Consider the following 18,002-nt stretch of genomic DNA (forward strand, 5'->3'; position numbering starts at 1 on the left):
TGCTGTTTCTCCAACATCTGAAGCCTCTTGTCTCAGTGTTGTTTCTTGAGTATTCACGCTCCCTGCGTCATGCCACTCCTCCTTTATTGCAGTAGATGTGTCCTGTCGTTCTCTGTTGTCATCGTCTTGATGACCATCATCTGGGTGCCAGATTCCCAGTTCCGACCCATCATCTAGTAGGTCAGCCGTTTCTTTGTTGTCAGGGATTGAGCCCACTTCAGTCTCTTGATGATCACATCTCGAACTGCCATCACCTTGCGTGTGTTGGGTATGTACACCAGGTATCCGTTTTCTCCTTCAGTGTAACCCACAAACTTTCCTTCCAGTGCCTTGGGTTCAAGTTTGCTGACTTCTCTGTCCCTCTTCCTTATGAAGACTGTGCAACCAAAAATAGATAATTTACTAATTGGAAGCTTAGGTTTTATACCTCTCATCAGCTCTGCCGGGCATTTTTCTTTTCCTCGTCTCACAACTAAGTCTCTGATCCTTGCTGCGTGAAGAATTGCTGCTCCCCACATCATCTTGGAAGTCCTGAGTCAATGAGCAAACATCTTACCATCTCCATCAGTGTCCTGTTGCACCTCTCAGCTAACCCATTCAGTTGTGGCGTCTCTGGTATGGTCTTCTCCTGTAGAATGCCTGCATCTAAGCAGTACATCTTGAACTGCTCTGAGAGAAACTCCTTCGCATTCTTTTGCCTCAGCTTCTTGGGCGTCCCCACACTGAGAACAAATTTCTTCAGGCTGTTCAATGCTTCACTATTTGCCTTAGCAATTCCACAAACACAAACTTCGTGTACTGGTCTGCAAACACTATGCAGAACCGGAACCCTGACAGTGACTGTACTCTGAAAGGTCCCATCACGTCTGTGAACACCCTCTCCAGCTTCTCTTCTGCTTGGGTATCTGCCCCTCTTGGTACTGGAGTCTTTGTGATCTTGGCCAATGTACACACATTGCATACATCATCGAGTTCCCCCACTGTCTCTGGTGCATTCCTGACCACATCCGCTTGGTTCAAATGAACCAATCGTCTGTGCTACTTCCTTTCAATGTCAAGTTTCACGCTTTTGAAACTCATCTTGAATTCTAGAACGCTGCAGGGTAAGTAAAACAAAATATTTTCTTGTGTTAGTTTTACCCGAGTTCCCTTCTGGAGTTTCATGCAGCTGTTTCCTCTCTCGAAAGTGAAGCTATGTCCCCACTCCGTTTATCTTGAGACTGATAGGAGGTTTGAAGAATAGTCCGGCACACACAGAACATTTTTGAGTTCGCATTGGAATTCCCCTTTGTTTGAGGGTATGCTGATCCTCACACAGCCTCTGCCCACCACTCTGGAATTGAATGGGCACAAAGTCCAGGAACGAATCGATGTTCGTCACTATGTGATCTCTACAACCACTGTCCACTAGCATGCCTGCTGTCTTTCACTGGGTAAGAGCTGCCCAGCATTCCTCGTCTGGTGTAGCCAATGTCGGATCCATTGCCACTGACTCATGTTTGCCTCCATCTCTTTGTCTCTTGCATGCCCTGTCTAGGTGACCCTTCGCAACACACTTGCTGCATTGTGCTGTCTCCTTCTTCCTGCAGTCCTTGGCAAAGTGTCCAGGGATCCCATACACAAAGCAGTTTCCTTTCTTGGGTCCCTTCTTGAAGTCACGCTTCACTGCCAGTGCCACTGAACCACTGTGTCCCTTGTGTCTCTGCACCGTGCTCTCATGAAAGTTCTGCAGCCTTTTCCTCAACTCTGTGAAGTTCATTGCCGGGTTGAAGCTTTCCTGTATAAAAAAAACTTTCATACCTCATTGGCAGACCATTGAGGACCAAGGCGTTGAAGAGGGTCTCTGAGACTGCTTCCCCTGCTTCTTGTAGTCTTGTGAGCAACTCCTGTCCTCTGATGCAAAAACTGTCCAAATCCTCAGAATCCTCGAGCTGCAGTCGAGCAAGCTGTGCCACTAAAGTCACCACTGTCGGCGTCTCCACACTCTGAGATCTCTCTTGCAAAAGCTTCCAAGCCTTTGCTCCATCTCCAATGCCATCATCTCCCACACAGTAATGTCTCATCAGCATGAGGGTTGTTTCATCTAGAGTCAGTGCCAGATGGCACCACACATTGTTCCGTTTCTCCTTGATATCTGCAACTTCCTTCTCATATGCCTACTTCAGCACCTTGTGGTTCTTCTTCTCATCATTGGTTGCCCCATTGGCCAGTGGCGCAGGCTCATTGGGTTGCTCTTCTGTCCCCAGTAGTGATTTGTAAAGTCCCTTCGTCTGCATCATCGCCACAAATCTTGTGCTCCAGATTGGAAAGTCCTGTGCTTTTCCTGTGTAGGTCAGCAGCTTCACTGTCTGTTGATCCATTGGAGTTTGAGCAGGCAAAACAGTTGTGAAAAGAAAAGGTACTAAGCAGAAAAGGATTATGACTGTCAACAACAAATTAGTTTTGTTTTGGAAATTAATTTTATGACTTAGAAAATTGCTGGGCCCATAACCTGTTGGGTTATGGACTTTCGCAAGTGGAATAAAAAGCGTTTTTTTAACTAAGTAAAAGAATTAATTTCTCAAAAAATGAGAGAATAACAAAATGATATTTTACAGTAGAATTTAGAGATTTACAGGAGAGATCTGATTATTAGATCAAGATGGTGATTTGATTTTGGGGATGAAAAAGGACTCAAAAATCAGCTGTATCTATACCCATTATCAGTGTGAAAAAGTCAAGATACAAAACTAATCTTAGCACCGTGATTTATAGTGGGGGTCGCAAAGGTTACCCAATATGGTTTGCTTCTGCAAATCAGTAGCAAAGGGAACCAAAAATGGAAAGCATTTGCACTTTTCTAAGAATTCATTCACACTTCCGGAAATATCATCATCATTTACTACATGCTGGGACAATTTTACATCAATTAATCTAACTCTAATAATAGTTATCTAGATTCACCAATTTGAACCGAATATTGATTCTAAGCACAATTTCTTGACGATTCATTTATACAATTTCTTTGATCGAAGTCATATTGCTTGTCTTTCTAATCTGGTAAGTCAAACTTTCTTTCTATTTCTCAATAAGTTTAAAACTATAGTTTGATCGATATTCTAACACATGCAAATGCTAAACTTATATAAGATCAACACCTATAAATATAGATTTAACATAAATTTAAAAAGAGTTTACCGCCAATTTTATTGATTTTTGCGCGTTGCATTTCTGTGACCTCGGCTTTCGTTTTTTCGGATATCAGAAGTCTTCAATTAGGCTAGTTTGTTTCTGGCTCAATTTTGATTAGTAAGTAGCTGCAACTCGGTTTAGAGATTTAATTAATTGGTATTCGCAAAACAAATTTGCTAATTGTCTTCTTAATGCGCAATTAGTAATGATAGAGGGATTTCAGTAATTAATCACCAATAAAGTCTGCTTTCATTTCAGTCTAATTGAAACTTTCTTAACTGGTTACGTGCAGAAGAACCAAGGTTATAAAGAGCCAACGTTATAAAGTGCCGATACCTGACTTGATTTAAAAAGAGCCGAAAGCAGAAAGTTGATTTTATTTAACCTAAATTCTTAGTTGATTGCCAATAAAACTTTTTAAGTGGGTTAATTGGTCTCATTTTCGGTTGTGATAATTTTATATCAAGTCTCATAAGCCGTTGAGGCATGGCCAATGCCCGCGATAATTTCAAGATATTTATTTCCTAATACGCTCTCAGTTTCTTCTGGAAAATAATAAAATTTATTTCTCAATTACTTGGTTATGGTTGATTGAAATTTTGGCAGTCTCATTTCCGAAGACAATTTAATTGACTGCAAAATTTATTTTGATTTTTTGACTAATGGTTCAAATAAATTTTCGGCTCCCTTTGAATCGGCTCTCTTTACTTTGGCTCTCTTACAAGTCACGTCTTAACTATTGACAGGGACGTACAACAATGCCGACGTATAAGAGTGCCGATTATAAAAGTACCAAAAATTTATTCAGTTTTTCTCCCGATAAATAACTAAACCAATCAGATCATTTCAACTGAAATGAGTGCGAAAATTCTGAACCGATCGAAATGAAGTGTTGAGATTTTTGATTTTATTATTTAAGAGGACAAGATGATTGGAGCGAGATAAATTTAAGGCAGACAATAAGAATTGCAGACTATGGTCTTGCCTCAGAGGCCCGTAGGACCTGATATGAGTTTATCAAAACCAAACTACTTATCAGCGTGCCTTGTTTGCTTAGAAAATAATTTCTGCTGGCATTTAATTGAAACTTACTTGGTATTGGCTGTTTCGGCACCATTAAAATCAGTTCCAGTTTCGGCACCCTTAAACGTCGGCATAGTATTACGTTGGTATAATTGCATGCAATCACTATTAGATGAAAAAACCGTGCACATAAATGATAATGGTGGATAATAGTCGAAAGCAAACAACCTTAAGGAGATCTTGTCCATGTTGTCCACGCTGGCATCGTGGACAAATTTTACAGATATTACCAGTTTTCAAAAAAAATCTGAGCTAGTTTTGCTTAATGTCACTGTTGTTCACACAAGCTTACAACTCTGATCTGAAAAAGTGACACGTAGGATGAAAATTGATAAAATAACTTTTTTAAAATGAAATTGATCTAGTTGAACCGCTAATTGAAATATTCAGACGTTACTAACCACTGTGTTGGAGGCTTAAATATAGATCAACAGCATCTACAAGTACCCAGTAGGGATTGGCGAACTCAAACCTCACAAGGAAAACACCACTGTTAATTCTCTCCACATTGGGAAACTTCCTCAAAAAGTTCAATCGTTTTAATTTGTCTGTGACTGTGTTCACAAATAATTTTCTGCCAAGGGTAGAGTACTTGGGTATAATTTTGTTAATATGGCCCTATTGAACTCCTTTCTAGCATTACTGGCTACATACCCCTGTTGAAATTTTGTCCAAAAAAACATAAGAAATGATTGTTTTTGATCTATTTTTTTAAGGAAAAATCGATCACAGCCCTTATGTTTTTTTGACCGGACTGAGAGTTTTTTAAAACTAAGAAATCACCGTTTCTGGCCGTTATTTTTAGAAGACCGTTTTTGAGCGTTTTTTATTTAGGAAAAGACCGTTTATGAGCGTTTTTTAAAAATAAGAAATGAACGTTTTTAATCGTTTTCTAAGGAGATGACCGTTTCTGACCGTTAATTTTAGGAGATTACTGTTTTTAACTGTTATTGTTTTGGGCATAACAGTTTTAACCGTTTTTGAGCGTTTTTAAGGAAATGACAGTTTTTGAGCTTTCCTTGCACCTAAGAATTGACCGTTAAAACTCTATATAGAGGTATTAATAAGAGAACTAAGAAAATATTTTTTGTTAGAGCATCAAGATCAAAAAATTTTTCTTTTTCAAAACTAAGTAGGATAACTCATTTGAAGTTGTCTTTGATTGGGTAGAAATACTTTTGAAGATTCATTTGGAATGAATTCTTTTCCGCTCAAGAGTTTAATTTCTTTAGGTGAACGTCTTCAAGTACCAGAACGCTATACTTGGCCAATACCTATGACCACTTGATACAAAGAATACTTAAAAATTAAATCAATCTCAGGTTATTTTTCAGGGGTCCCCTGTTTTTATATTGTGTATTGCTTTAGTTTATCTTTTTACCGTTACAATTTAGAAACTTTAAAAAAATATATAATGTCTAATCGAAGAATAAGCTAGAAAGGAGCGATGAATGCCTCGTAAAATTGTTTCTCATCATCGCAAAAGAGAGTCAAGAATCCATATTCAAAGTCGTACAGTTCATTTCTCTCTGCAATTTTACCAGATAAAAATGCCTTCTGAGGGTTAACAATCACATTCTGAAGCCATAATAAATTGGTATAAGCTTGTGGTTTTGATATGTTGAAATAACACGAAGTCGAATTTCTATAAACTATAGCAGATAACTCTGGTGAAACTGAATTAGAATCTTGAGAAAAGGTTATATCGTAATCTTGGCTACGTGTAATTTGAACATCGATAACATCAACAAACGTGGAGCGAAATTTGATTAAAATGATTAAATTGAAAAGTAGTAGAAATAAAGCCAATATTTTCCGTAATGACCACCAAAAGATTAACAAATTGAAGTTTCATCCTGATAATGTGCCAGATACAAAAAATCTCTCATTTTTGACCACATGTACAGCAAAAACAATGGGCAAGCCAGTGTGTTTAGTGTTCTTATTGAAAATCTGGGTATCGTCCAATGTAGCCCTAAACCTCATCTTAGTTAGCACTGATCCTACATCCACCCACATTACTGTATTTTGGACACAATCCAGGTGCTGAAACTTTCTGAGTGCACTATAATGGGCAGCCCCCAGATTTAAAATAACCGGATTTTGTAGGCCTTTAAATTAAGCATTTTAGCTGAAATTTGAGCCGTTTAGGTACATATCGATCAAATTCTTTGAAGAGCTCAGAGCCATTCTAAGATTCATTTCCATCATAGGCCGCGTTAACAGCTAACAAAAGGTCCGTACACATACGCTGAAGATATGAGCGCTGTGACGAGTGCTTGCATTCGTTTGCTATTTAATTAACAATAGTTCCATTATCAACAAAGCATAGCTCATAACGGGCCACAAAATTGTGTCTGCTGTATTCTTTTTTGCAACTTAGCTCTAAAAATGAGTAAAGTCAAAACTTTGCGATAACTGCAAAACCAAAAGCTTTTCAGTTGATCATTGAGTTAGATTGGCTGAAAAATTCTGGAAAAAAAATAAAATTTTCATAGAAGCTTTCAAAAACGTGTCTTTTACTCAAAGCTAATATTGAGCAGTAAATTATCTGATACCGTGTCATGTATCTACAACTTACCTGCGCTGCAATTCAACTCTGACTATTCCAGCTTCTGGTTTTTCAGTTTGTATGTAGATAGCACAAAACTCAAAGTAAAAAAACAGTTCTGCGAAATCAAATCTTAGGCATATATTTCGACTGCCGATTTGTTCCCCCATCAGATGGAACTGGTATGCACAAAAAGATCCCGTATTGTGTGATGCGAATTTCACTTTTCCTCTCATTTCAGATTTGTTTGAAAACGTATTGAATAATTTAGCTCCTACAAACAATGGATAAATAATGTTGGAGCTGAGCTTAAGGAATAACAAGCTTGCATAGGCGGGGAAAATAGAAACAAAACACTTTCTGTTGTCTTAGTCATTTAATAGCTATAGTTATAGTTCTAGTTCTAGTTACAGTTTGTCACGTGAGAAAAAAGAGAAAAAGGGGGAAATAACAAAAGCAACACAGAGAACGCAACGTAGTAGCCGCAGAAAACGGCTGAAAGTATAACTCAGCAAAATATTGCAAAAACAAACTGTCTTGAGCAGTAAATAACGTGTTACTGTGTCTTGAACTAGAAATATTCCTGAGCAGTAAATTGTTACTGTGTCTTGTATTCAAAATATTATTCTTGAGCAGTAAATCCTGTTACTGTGTCTTGCATCAACGAATTATTGGAGCTGAAATTCAACTGTTACAACCCCAACTTCTGGTATTCTCAACTTGTGAGTACAAATAGCAAAAGCCAACTTAAGTTTAAGTTTAAATATTTTTGCACAAACAGATCTTAGACATATATCTTTGTCTTTGATTTGTTTTTTCTATCGGATTGAACTGGTATACATAAAGAGATCCCGTATTGTGTGATCTGTAGCAATCCAGTTCGAATTGATAGCTGAAAAAACTAAGATTAGCCAATAATTACGAACATAATAGTTAATGCAACGGTAAGTACAGCAGAGCGGATATACAGTTACAAAAGCGAACTGCATAAACGAAGTATCCGGACAGATTTTGTAACCACTCAGAACGAACTGGGCGGTGTAAAACTTTCTTTGTGAAACACAAGGAGAGCAGCCGTTACATTTGGTCCGCCGACCCGGACAGTGGAATAAACTGCTGTCCAACCCAACAGTCGAAGTGACGAAGTCATCGACGAACGAGAACAAAACTCAACGAGCAATTCAACAACGCAAAGCCAATTAGGCAAAGTGCATTAGAAGTTGAATAGCAAGGCTTAATTAAAGCAATTAAACAAAAGGTACTGTAGATATTCAAGCTGCAGTCCCAAAGTTCAAACGCAGTGACTCCGTCACAGAGTCAGGACATTTTGCTTAGACAGATTAGCAACTCCGAAAAACAAATCAAAGCAAAAATTCAGGAAGGCCAGGAACTAATCAGAAACAACGATAGATCAAGCAAACTCAAGACCATCTATAAACAGGTGCTGAAACTTGACGACTCTCTTTGCATTCTTAACCGAAAGCGAGCAAATTTTCTTCGTGATTCTGAATTGTTTGAACGTTACGAAGCCGACCGACTAAATTTCTGGCAAACATTAAACGCAGATTGGTTACCATACATTCACGGAGAAACAAACATGACGGATCAACAGAATCAAACCGCACAATTGACAAGCGATGCAGAACCAACTGCCGCTAAGTCTTCACAGTCTGTTGTGGGAGTTTCTCAACAAACTGCTGAACATGGAAACCTAAACAGGGACAATGATTCAAAGGCCTCTTCTGATAAACGAGCTAAAAAAGCAGAAAAGCTCGCGACTCTAGAGAAAGACTTTGCATCAAAAATGAGGTTGAAGAAAATTGAATTCGAATTGAAATGGAAGGAGCTTGAAATGGAGATGCAACTTTTTGAAGAAGAAGGTGCACTGAAACTGGAATACGAGAAAGAAGCTCTTGACGCAAGAGCATCAGATTCTGATGATAGTGCAGCCCCTAGTATGCGAAGTAGATCACCATTCAACTGGAAAACCCCGAAGAATAAAGATGTTTCCGGTTGGCTCGATAACTCGAATAAATTCTCCAACTTGCACGATTATAGTTTCGAGCGTGCGAAAACCAGGATCGACAACAATTATCCCAGGGTAAGCTTCAATCGCGAAGGTGTACTTAAGTCACGGTCACCAAGTGGAGAGCGTGCCAGCGCAGCCCGGGAACAAGACAAGTTTAAGCGCAATAAACCAAGCAGTAGCAGTCAGCTACCTAAGTTGAAGTTGAGTTCATTCGATGGAAATCCCCTAGAGTGGCCGGAGTGGTCGAACATGTTCAAAGCAACGGTTCACCATCGCGATATACCCGACTCAGAGAAAATGAGCCACTTGAAAACTTTGTTGACAGGTAAAGCAAAGTCAGCTATATCAGGAAAGGGCTATTCGGGAGAATTCTACGCTCAAGCGTGGGAACTCCTGGGACGGAAGTTTGGGCGACCTTACCTAATTGTCGACGCTCAGCTTAACATATTGCGCAAACAACAACCAATTCGAATGCACGACTCAACGGCTATAATTAATTACTCAATAACAATCAGCAACCTAGTTAATGTACTGAAGCAATACAACTATGAAGGCGATCTGCAATCAAGTTCAACACTGCAAGTGGCAATTGAAAAACTGCCCCCAAATTTGAAAGAAAAGTGGTTCTTTTTCGTTGACGAGTGTCAAGAAGATAGGCCCGATCTCACTCTCCTTGAAAAATGGTTAGCTCGAATGGCTTTTGTCCATGAAGGAATGCCATCAACCATGAGCGAACGAAAGGAAGATGATCGACCAAACGCTAACAAGGAAAAACGATTCTCAAAATCGTCAAATATTAGTGCGAGTTCGAATGCGAACGAAACGAAGCAAATGCAAAACAACAACTGTCCACTAGCGGATGGCACTCACAAAATATGGAACTGTCCAATATTTAAGAATATGAATGTCACCGATCGCTATGCAGCAGTGAGAAAAGAACGCTTATGTTATGGATGTCTGGGGAAAGGGCATGCAATCAAAGATTGTAAAGTCCACCCGTGCGGTATAAATGGATGTACCAAAAAGCACAACAGACTGCTACACTCAGAAAACCAAATGGACGAGGGTAGTCACGCAGTTAATGTTAGCGCAGCAACAATCAACCAGAGTAACCAAGTTACTAGTTTTCTTCAAATATTTCCTGTATCGGTTCAGAGTGGTAGTAACAGGTTGACTACCTACGCTTTCCTCGATAGTGGGTCAACAGTATCATTCATCGATCAAAGTGTCAAGGATCAACTACAAGCCAAAGGCATGGACGTTACCTTGAACATAGCTGGCATACATGGGACGCAAGATTTGAGGACAGAGAAGGTTCCTATCACAATAAAGGGACTACATTCAAAGGTGCATTCGATTGAAGCGTTTGCACACCCATCAATCTCGTTGGGAAACACAACATATGATTACAAGGAACTGAAGAACAAATTCAGACATCTGAATGTTCTCACTAACAGAACATTCAACCTGATGGAAGTAGGCATCATACTTGGACAAGATGCCTACGAAACTCAACGTCCATTGGACTATAGGATTGGAACACGAAGTGAGCCTTTCGCCGTCTTAACAGAATTAGGATGGGTAGTCAGTGGTCCCACGACAGGCAAGAAAAGTCAAAATGTTTGTCATTTTGCCTTCACAGAAGATGTGAAAGTGGCAGAAAATATCCAATCATGGTGGGACATAGAAACCTATGCTTCCAAAATAAATGTTGTAAGTCAATCAAAGAAAGTGCAGCAAGCTCAGAAATTTCTAGAGAGCACGACAAAGTTTACAGGCGAGCGGTACGAAGTGGGCATGCTCTGGAGTGAACCAGAACCCAATCTCCCAAACAACTACGGCTCAGCCCTTGGTCAGCTCTACTCACTGGAACGAAGATTCCAACGAGACCCAAAGTTAAAAGAATTGTATCAACAGTCAATTGATACAGATGTTGAAAAGGGATTTGTGAAGATCCTTGGTAAATCGGAAGTCAAAGGCACTTTCGGAAAGGAATGGTATTTGCCACACCATCCAGTACTAAACCCCAACAAACCGGGTAAAGTTCGCCGTGTTTGCAACGCTGCAGCAAAATACAAGGATATATGCCTAAATGACAAGTTGCTAGCCGGACCCGATTTACTACACGGATTGATCGGAACAATATTCAGATTTCGAGAAGGACCAATTGCCCTAACCGCAGATATTGAATCAATGTTTCTGCAAGTGCAAGTTCCTGAACGGGATAAAAGCTGCTTGAGATTTTTGTGGCGACCAACAATGAACGAACCTGTGCAAATATACGAGTATCAACGTCATGTTTTTGGAGCAAAGAGTTAACCAACATGTGCCAACTACGCTCTGAAACGAGTAGCGATCGATAACGAGGACGAGTTCCCAATTGCAGCAAAAACAATCCAAAACAATTTCTACATGGACGATTTCATCAAGTCAGTCGAAACACATGAAGAAGCAATCAAGGTTTTTAAACAACTGCAACCTCTTCTCTCAAAACATGGATTTGAACTGAAGAAGTGGATCACCAACAGCGACGTGGTAACCAACGCAATCCCAGAGGACTTAAGATCAATCAGCAAAACAAAGCAGGTTGAAGTAGAACCCAGCCGGGAAGGGTCATCAGTGCTTGGGCTTCAGTGGACGATTACCGATGATAGTCTACAGGTTTGTAGAGGTACAAGCAAAGAAGTTGAGACCCCAATCACCCAAAGGAAGATCTTATCTCTAGTTTCTTCAGTGTTTGATCCTCTTGGACTGTTTGCACCATTCAGTGTCCATATGAGACGACTCCTGAAGAGCATCTGGACCAAAAATGGACAACATTGGGACAACTCAGTAGAACCTAACGAAGAAGAAGAGTTTCTGAAGTGGAAGGCACAGCTTCCAGAAGTAGCAGAAACCAGCATTGATAGAAGATACTTCAGCACAGCCAAGGACAAATGGGAACTTCATGTGTTTGCCGACGCATCTGAAGATACAATGTGCGCAGTGGCATACCTACGTTCAAAGCCCAAAGAATACTCAGCAGACTTAGCATTTGTAATCGGAAAGTGCAGAGTCGCACCTATGCGACACCTTTCCATACCACGCTTGGAACTACAAGCAGCAGTGATGGCGGTGAGACTTAAAGAGCAGATAGTGAAGGAACACGAATCGAAGATTCACAGTTCTAACTTTTGGACAGACTCCACTACTGTTCTGCAATGGATTCACAGCTCCCACCGTAAGCAACAGGTGTTTGTTGCAAACAGAGTAGCTGAGATTTTGGATACAACTAATGTTTCACAATGGAATCATGTGAGTGGTATTAACAATCCAGCTGACATCGGGACACGAGCGATCGATGTTGACGAACTCAAGAGAAGTGAATGGCTCACTGGGCCGGCCTGGTTGAAGCAGCGAGAGAACGAATGGCCTGAACAAGTGGTTTTAACATTTGCTTCAGACGAACAAAACGACCAAATGGTCTTCTCAGCAAAGTTTGAAGAGAAGAAGCCGATGATTCAGTGGGAACGATTCAGCAATTACAATCGACTAATAAATACAATGGCATACATACAGCGGGTATTCAAAAAACACAAACCGGCAACAAAAACACTAAGTGTTGAAGAAAGAGAGGGTGCACAAGCAAGCATCTTCAGACTACTGCAGCAAGAACAGTTTACTGAAGAGATGAAATCTCTCAAGGCTGAAAGGGAAATTCCAAAAAACAGCAAAATCCTCCAGTTTTCACCATTCATAGACCAGCAAGGACTTATTCGTGCTCAAGGCAGAATAGGTAAAAGTCATCTGAACTTCGAAACGAAGCATCCAATACTGTTACATTGGAAGCACCATGTAGTTGAATTATTCTTGCAAAATGAACATAAGAATAATCACCACGAAGGTACTGAACATGTCAGAAACATAGTTCAGCAGAAATTCTGGATCCTAGGCATACGAAATGCTTTGAGATCGATCAAAAACAAATGCATTAGATGTCGGAAGGGAAGAGCCCAAACAAAGGCACCAGTAATGGCAGATCTGCCTGAAGAACGATTAGTCGCATCAACAGTGTTCTCGAATGTGGGCGTAGACTATTTCGGACCATTCACAGTAAAGATTGGTCGAAGAAACGAAAAGCGTTGGTGCTGTCTATTCACATGCCTTACTGTACGAGCGGTACATATAGAGATTGTACCAAGACTAGACACTGATAGTTGTCTGAACGCAATTATGCGATTCATTGCACGAAGAGGCAAACCGGTCAAAATGATTAGCGATAACGGGACAAACTTCGTTGGAGCTGAAAAAGAACTGGCAGAGTGTATAGCAGCATGGAACAAGGTGCGAATTGAAGAACATCTGATTCAACAAGGTATCAGATGGAAGTTCAACCCACCTGCATCACCACACTTTGGAGGAGTGTGGGAAAGACTGGTTAGGAGTTGCAAGAAGGCAATGTACGCAGTGCTGGGCAACCGATCAGTCACGGAGGACGTTCTGTCAACCACGATGTGTCTTGTTGAACAGACGTTGAACTCTAGACCGCTGACACAAGTCAGTTCTGATGCTACCGATTTAGAAGCTATTACTCCAAACCATTTCCTACTTGGCAACAAGAACCTTTGTTTACCGTATCTATCAGGTGCAGAGCAATTTGTTGATCATAGAAAGCTCTTCCGACAAACACAAGCTTACGCAGACCTCATCTGGGACAGATTCCGTAAAGAATACTTGCCAACGTTGAATAGTCGAAAGAAATGGCAGACCACAACGGACAGAAGTCTTCAGCAGGGTGATCTTGTGTGGTTAGTGGAAGACAGTGACAAACGTGGATATTACAATCTGGGTCGAATAACCGAAACCTTTGAAGGTTCCGACGGAATGATTCGATCAGCGAAAATCCGAACAAAAGATGGATACTACAAGAGGCCCGTAGTGAAGCTCGCTCCAGTACTACCAACTGACGATGATGTTTTCACGAAGGAAAACAGGGCCGGCGATGTTGGAGCTGAGCTTAAGGAATAACAAGCTTGCATAGGCGGGGAAAATAGAAACAAAACACTTTCTGTTGTCTTAGTCATTTAATAGCTATAGTTATAGTTCTAGTTCTAGTTACAGTTTGTCACGTGAGAAAAAAGAGAAAAAGGGGGAAATAACAAAAGCAACACAGAGAACGCAACGTAGTAGCCGCAGAAAACGGCTGAAAGTATAACTCAGCAAAATATTGCAAAAACAAATTGTCTTGAGCAGTAAATAACGTGTTACTGTGTCTTGAACTAGAAATATTCCTGAGCAGTAAATTGTTACTGTGTCTTGTATTCAAAATATTATTCTTGAGCAGTAAATCCTGTTACTGTGTCTTGCATCAACGAATTATTGGAGCTGAAATTCAACTGTTACAACCCCAACTTCTGGTATTCTCAACTTGTGAGTACAAATAGCAAAAGCCAACTTAAGTTTAAGTTTAAACATTTTTGCACAAACAGATCTTAGACATATATCTTTGTCTTTGATTTGTTTTTTCTATCGGATTGAACTGGTATACATAAAGAGATCCCGTATTGTGTGATCTGTAGCAATCCAGTTCGAATTGATAGCTGAAAAAACTAAGATTAGCCAATAATTACGAACATAATAGTTAATGCAACGGTAAGTACAGCAGAGCGGATATACAGTTACAAAAGCGAACTGCATAAACGAAGTATCCGGACAGATTTTGTAACCACTCAGAACGAACTGGGCGGTGTAAAACTTTCTTTGTGAAACACAAGGAGAGCAGCCGTTACAAATAACAAAAAGTCCAAAAAAGCTAATTGTTTTTTTTTGCGATGAGAAGTCACAGAAATTGAAAAACAACCATATTTCTCAAATTTGGTACAATAGCACTGTTCTAAATATAAGAAACAAGTTGCTAACACGTTAAATAAATGTTTTTCAAGATTATGTCTATACTAAGGGATGAAATCAATATTAAGTGTTACCTGGTAATATTATAAAATCGAAGGTCAGTTGTCGTTATCTAAGCTGATTGATCTACAGCAAATTGAATTTTGACGGGGAGCTAAAAACGGTTGACATAAATGGCGACTGCGTTTAGCTCATTGTACTCAGTGAGACACCTAATGTCGGTAAAAGCAGCAATTAAATTTTTAAAATCTTTTGTCCTCTCAGATTTATATTTTTGAATTCAATCATTACCAGCTTTATTACTCCAGAGAATAAATAAGCAAATAAAGTGGGGTTTGTAACATATGCGTAAAAAACATGGTAGCGCAAGGGAGCTGCTATTAATAGGTAAAATTTTACCTGCAGAACTCTTATTAAATAAATCAGATCTTTTCCGTTAGTGCCCCCAGATGCGCGTGCCGCTTTCTTAAATACTGATTCATCAATTAATTACACGTGCTCAGCAACTGTGGGAAGCATAACGTACAAGGGAGGGGTACAAACGTAAAGGATCCAAAAATTCTTTCCTCAATTTTTTTGTTTTGAAGGAGCATTGCAAAAAAAAACAGCTAAGTATCCGAAAAAAAAACGTCGTTCAAAATTTTGAGAAATTTTGAGATGAGAGAAAATTGCCAAACTGTTTGTTTTCTTCCGAAAAAAACTCAATCTAAATAGAGTGGCCGATTAGTAATAAAAAATTTCTCGAGAAAAAAAGAACAATCTACTAATAGAAATAGAAAAAAAAAACAAATATAAGGAGATATTAGTTTGAGAAATGATCAATTTACATAAACGTGTTCCAATAGGTAAACAAGTACAAGGTTTTAGAAGTTTTTTCTACTAGAAATAATAGGACCAAATTTCACATGTTTACATAGTGATGTTATAATAATTTAAGTTTACATTTCATATATTTAACGCATCGTATGTTTGTTTCTTTGAGGTCGCACTTATTTCAGTCCATTGTTGTAGTTTTTTACTCTTTTTCCGGTCTCTCAGTGTTTTGATCTCTTTAAACTACTGTACACTTGGGGTGTGTTTTCATTATATGGTCTTATTAACATCTACAAGATTGTATGAAGTGATTTTCTAATCCTTGGTACCAATGTAACGCTTGCAAACACCACACAAGTTCCACTGTAAAAAAATTGTCTCAAGATGTAAACTGTTTGTTTAACAACTATAATTCAGTAATGAGCAGATAGCAATTTCGAGGCAACCTTTTTTTAAAAGATTGATGTATTTCATCAAAATTTTAATGGAGTACCTTTTAAGTTGCAATTGCGTGTTATTTCAATTCCTTTGCTAGGCCAGAACACTAGCGTACGTGCAATGCTTGAAAAATTTTGTTTGAAATTTGGTCGCATATTTGGAATCAAAGTAAAGTGATAAATGATTTTTAACTCAGAAAAACTACGGGATGCTTGGTTATTTGTAGACACAGTTAATGTACTTCAAAATCCCAATTTTTAAAGAAATTAAATTATTAAACATGTAAACATTAGCTCACGACCATATTTCTATAATTTGCAAAAGTATAATTTTTTTCGTGCACAATTTTGGTGTATCTCGAACTCCAACGAAACTACAACTTTGACAGCTTGGTAAAATTTATTTGAGATTGGTAAAATTTATATAATGTAATTTTCATGGAGTGCCAGGTGAAACTTCGAACCTCATTTTTTAACGTCGGTCAAACTTGCATGTCTTCTAACTGAGGTTACGTAAACAATACACGAACTGTTGAAACATCCAAGAAATAAAAGTGTAGAAGAAAACTTTCTTCCTGTTAATGAGTTGTTTATTTCATACACCAATTTTGAAATATTAACTCGGCCAATTAATTTCCGTAGACGTTACATTGAAAATAACAATAGGACGAATATTAAATTGTGATCAATTGCGATAAATTGAGATAGGTTCCAAAATATGCGTCCATTAAATTGATTCAGTCTGCGGTCGAATGTCTCACAAAATATGTTGAATAAAATGTCTAAACTGCCATGCTATAACTTCAACAATCCATCGCTTACAATTAAGTTCTTCAGGGCAATGCTATTAAATTGCATATACGGGTTTATAATATACAAGTTTGCTTGAATCGAAATTAGAGTATATATATATATATTATTGCATGCAAGTAGTAATTGTTGGGTCCATGAAGTCATAATTTTGGTCACATAATCCTTTCTTGATGTTATTGCTTAGTACTCGCCAAATTAACAATCTATTGTCATCATTTTAAGCGGATGTGTAGTGTTTGCAATTTTGTCTCTCTAGTCGACAAGAATCTTCAGTCTAATGCATGCAATGTATTTGCAGATCTATTAATCATTTATTACTTTTTATCTCAGTTGACTTCCTGTTGAACATCGCTCAACACGTTCCACATGCAAACTCAACAAAATTAACTCTTCACATCGAAAATAAGCGAGTTTGAACTGATTTGGCTACAGTAAAAAAAAAACGGATCTTTTCCAGTAAAAAAACGGAACTTTACAGTAACTTTGCAAAATTTAAAATTGAAACACTTTGAAAAAAATGCTGGACGCTGCCTAATAAATGTGTTGATGTTTCTCCTAAAGTTTGTATTTGTGTTGTGTTTTAGTTTCTGCTAAATTTTTGTTGTTTCACTGCCGAATGCAATGAAAAATATTTTCAGGTAACCACACCTGAACTTGTTCAGGTGAAAATTTACCTGAAATTCAGTTCAGGTGTATTTCAGGTGCTTTTACACCTGAACTTCACCTGAACTTCTAGTTACCTGAATTTTTTTTAGTGTGTGAGCCCCCCCCCCCCCCCCCCCCCAGTACGTTATGCGCCCCCCAGTTACAGAGCACGTGCCATTACATAGTAAATTACTATGTAAAAATATTGCACGTGCGTCTGGGGGGGGGGGGGGGTGCAAATAATATGCGCCCACTAAGCTGGGGGCACAAACGGAAACGATCCAATTAGCTTGTAATGCACGTAGAAAACACACCCTATAAAAATATCTTTTACCCCATAATTATCTCTAAGTTTCTTGCCTGCATGACCCAGTCGCCCTCTCACACTAGCAAAATATCACTTTTGACCTCTTCCCAAGTGCTAACAAAAACCACCAAATTGTTATACTATGATTCTATAAGTAGGTTACTACATAAATCCTAGTCTCTCTATACTTGTGACCGCATTTGTGTCAGGACACATAAATCCGTAGGCCAAGTATGATTGATGTTCTAACATACGATTCGAGTC

The 18,002-nt window shown here is 38.9% G+C and overlaps 1 protein-coding gene across 2 annotated transcripts in view; it reads right to left on the minus strand.

The window, feature by feature from the left end:
- LOC142348833 (uncharacterized) overlaps positions 1–17,017 on the minus strand; it is a 47,166-nt gene extending 30,149 nt beyond the window's left edge. Inside the window, exons 1-3 of one of the 2 annotated variants that reach the window (XM_075400363.1) lie at positions 16,436–17,017; positions 5,710–6,080; positions 4,656–4,872 (exon numbers count right to left, since the gene is read on the minus strand). In XM_075400363.1, coding sequence (XP_075256478.1) covers positions 4,656–4,872; positions 5,710–6,080; positions 16,436–16,442 — 595 coding nt within the window. In that variant the 5' untranslated portion in view covers positions 16,443–17,017. Of the gene's footprint in view, positions 1–4,263; positions 4,298–4,655; positions 4,873–5,709; positions 6,081–16,435 lie in introns of those variants that run through there. The other variant, XM_075400364.1, reaches the window with a different exon arrangement.
- Between the last annotated feature and the right edge of the window lie 985 nt (positions 17,018–18,002).

Source organism: Convolutriloba macropyga, chromosome 10, assembly GCF_964194025.1.
Source record: "Convolutriloba macropyga chromosome 10, txConMacr16.3, whole genome shotgun sequence".
NCBI lineage: Eukaryota > Metazoa > Xenacoelomorpha > Acoela > Convolutidae > Convolutriloba > Convolutriloba macropyga.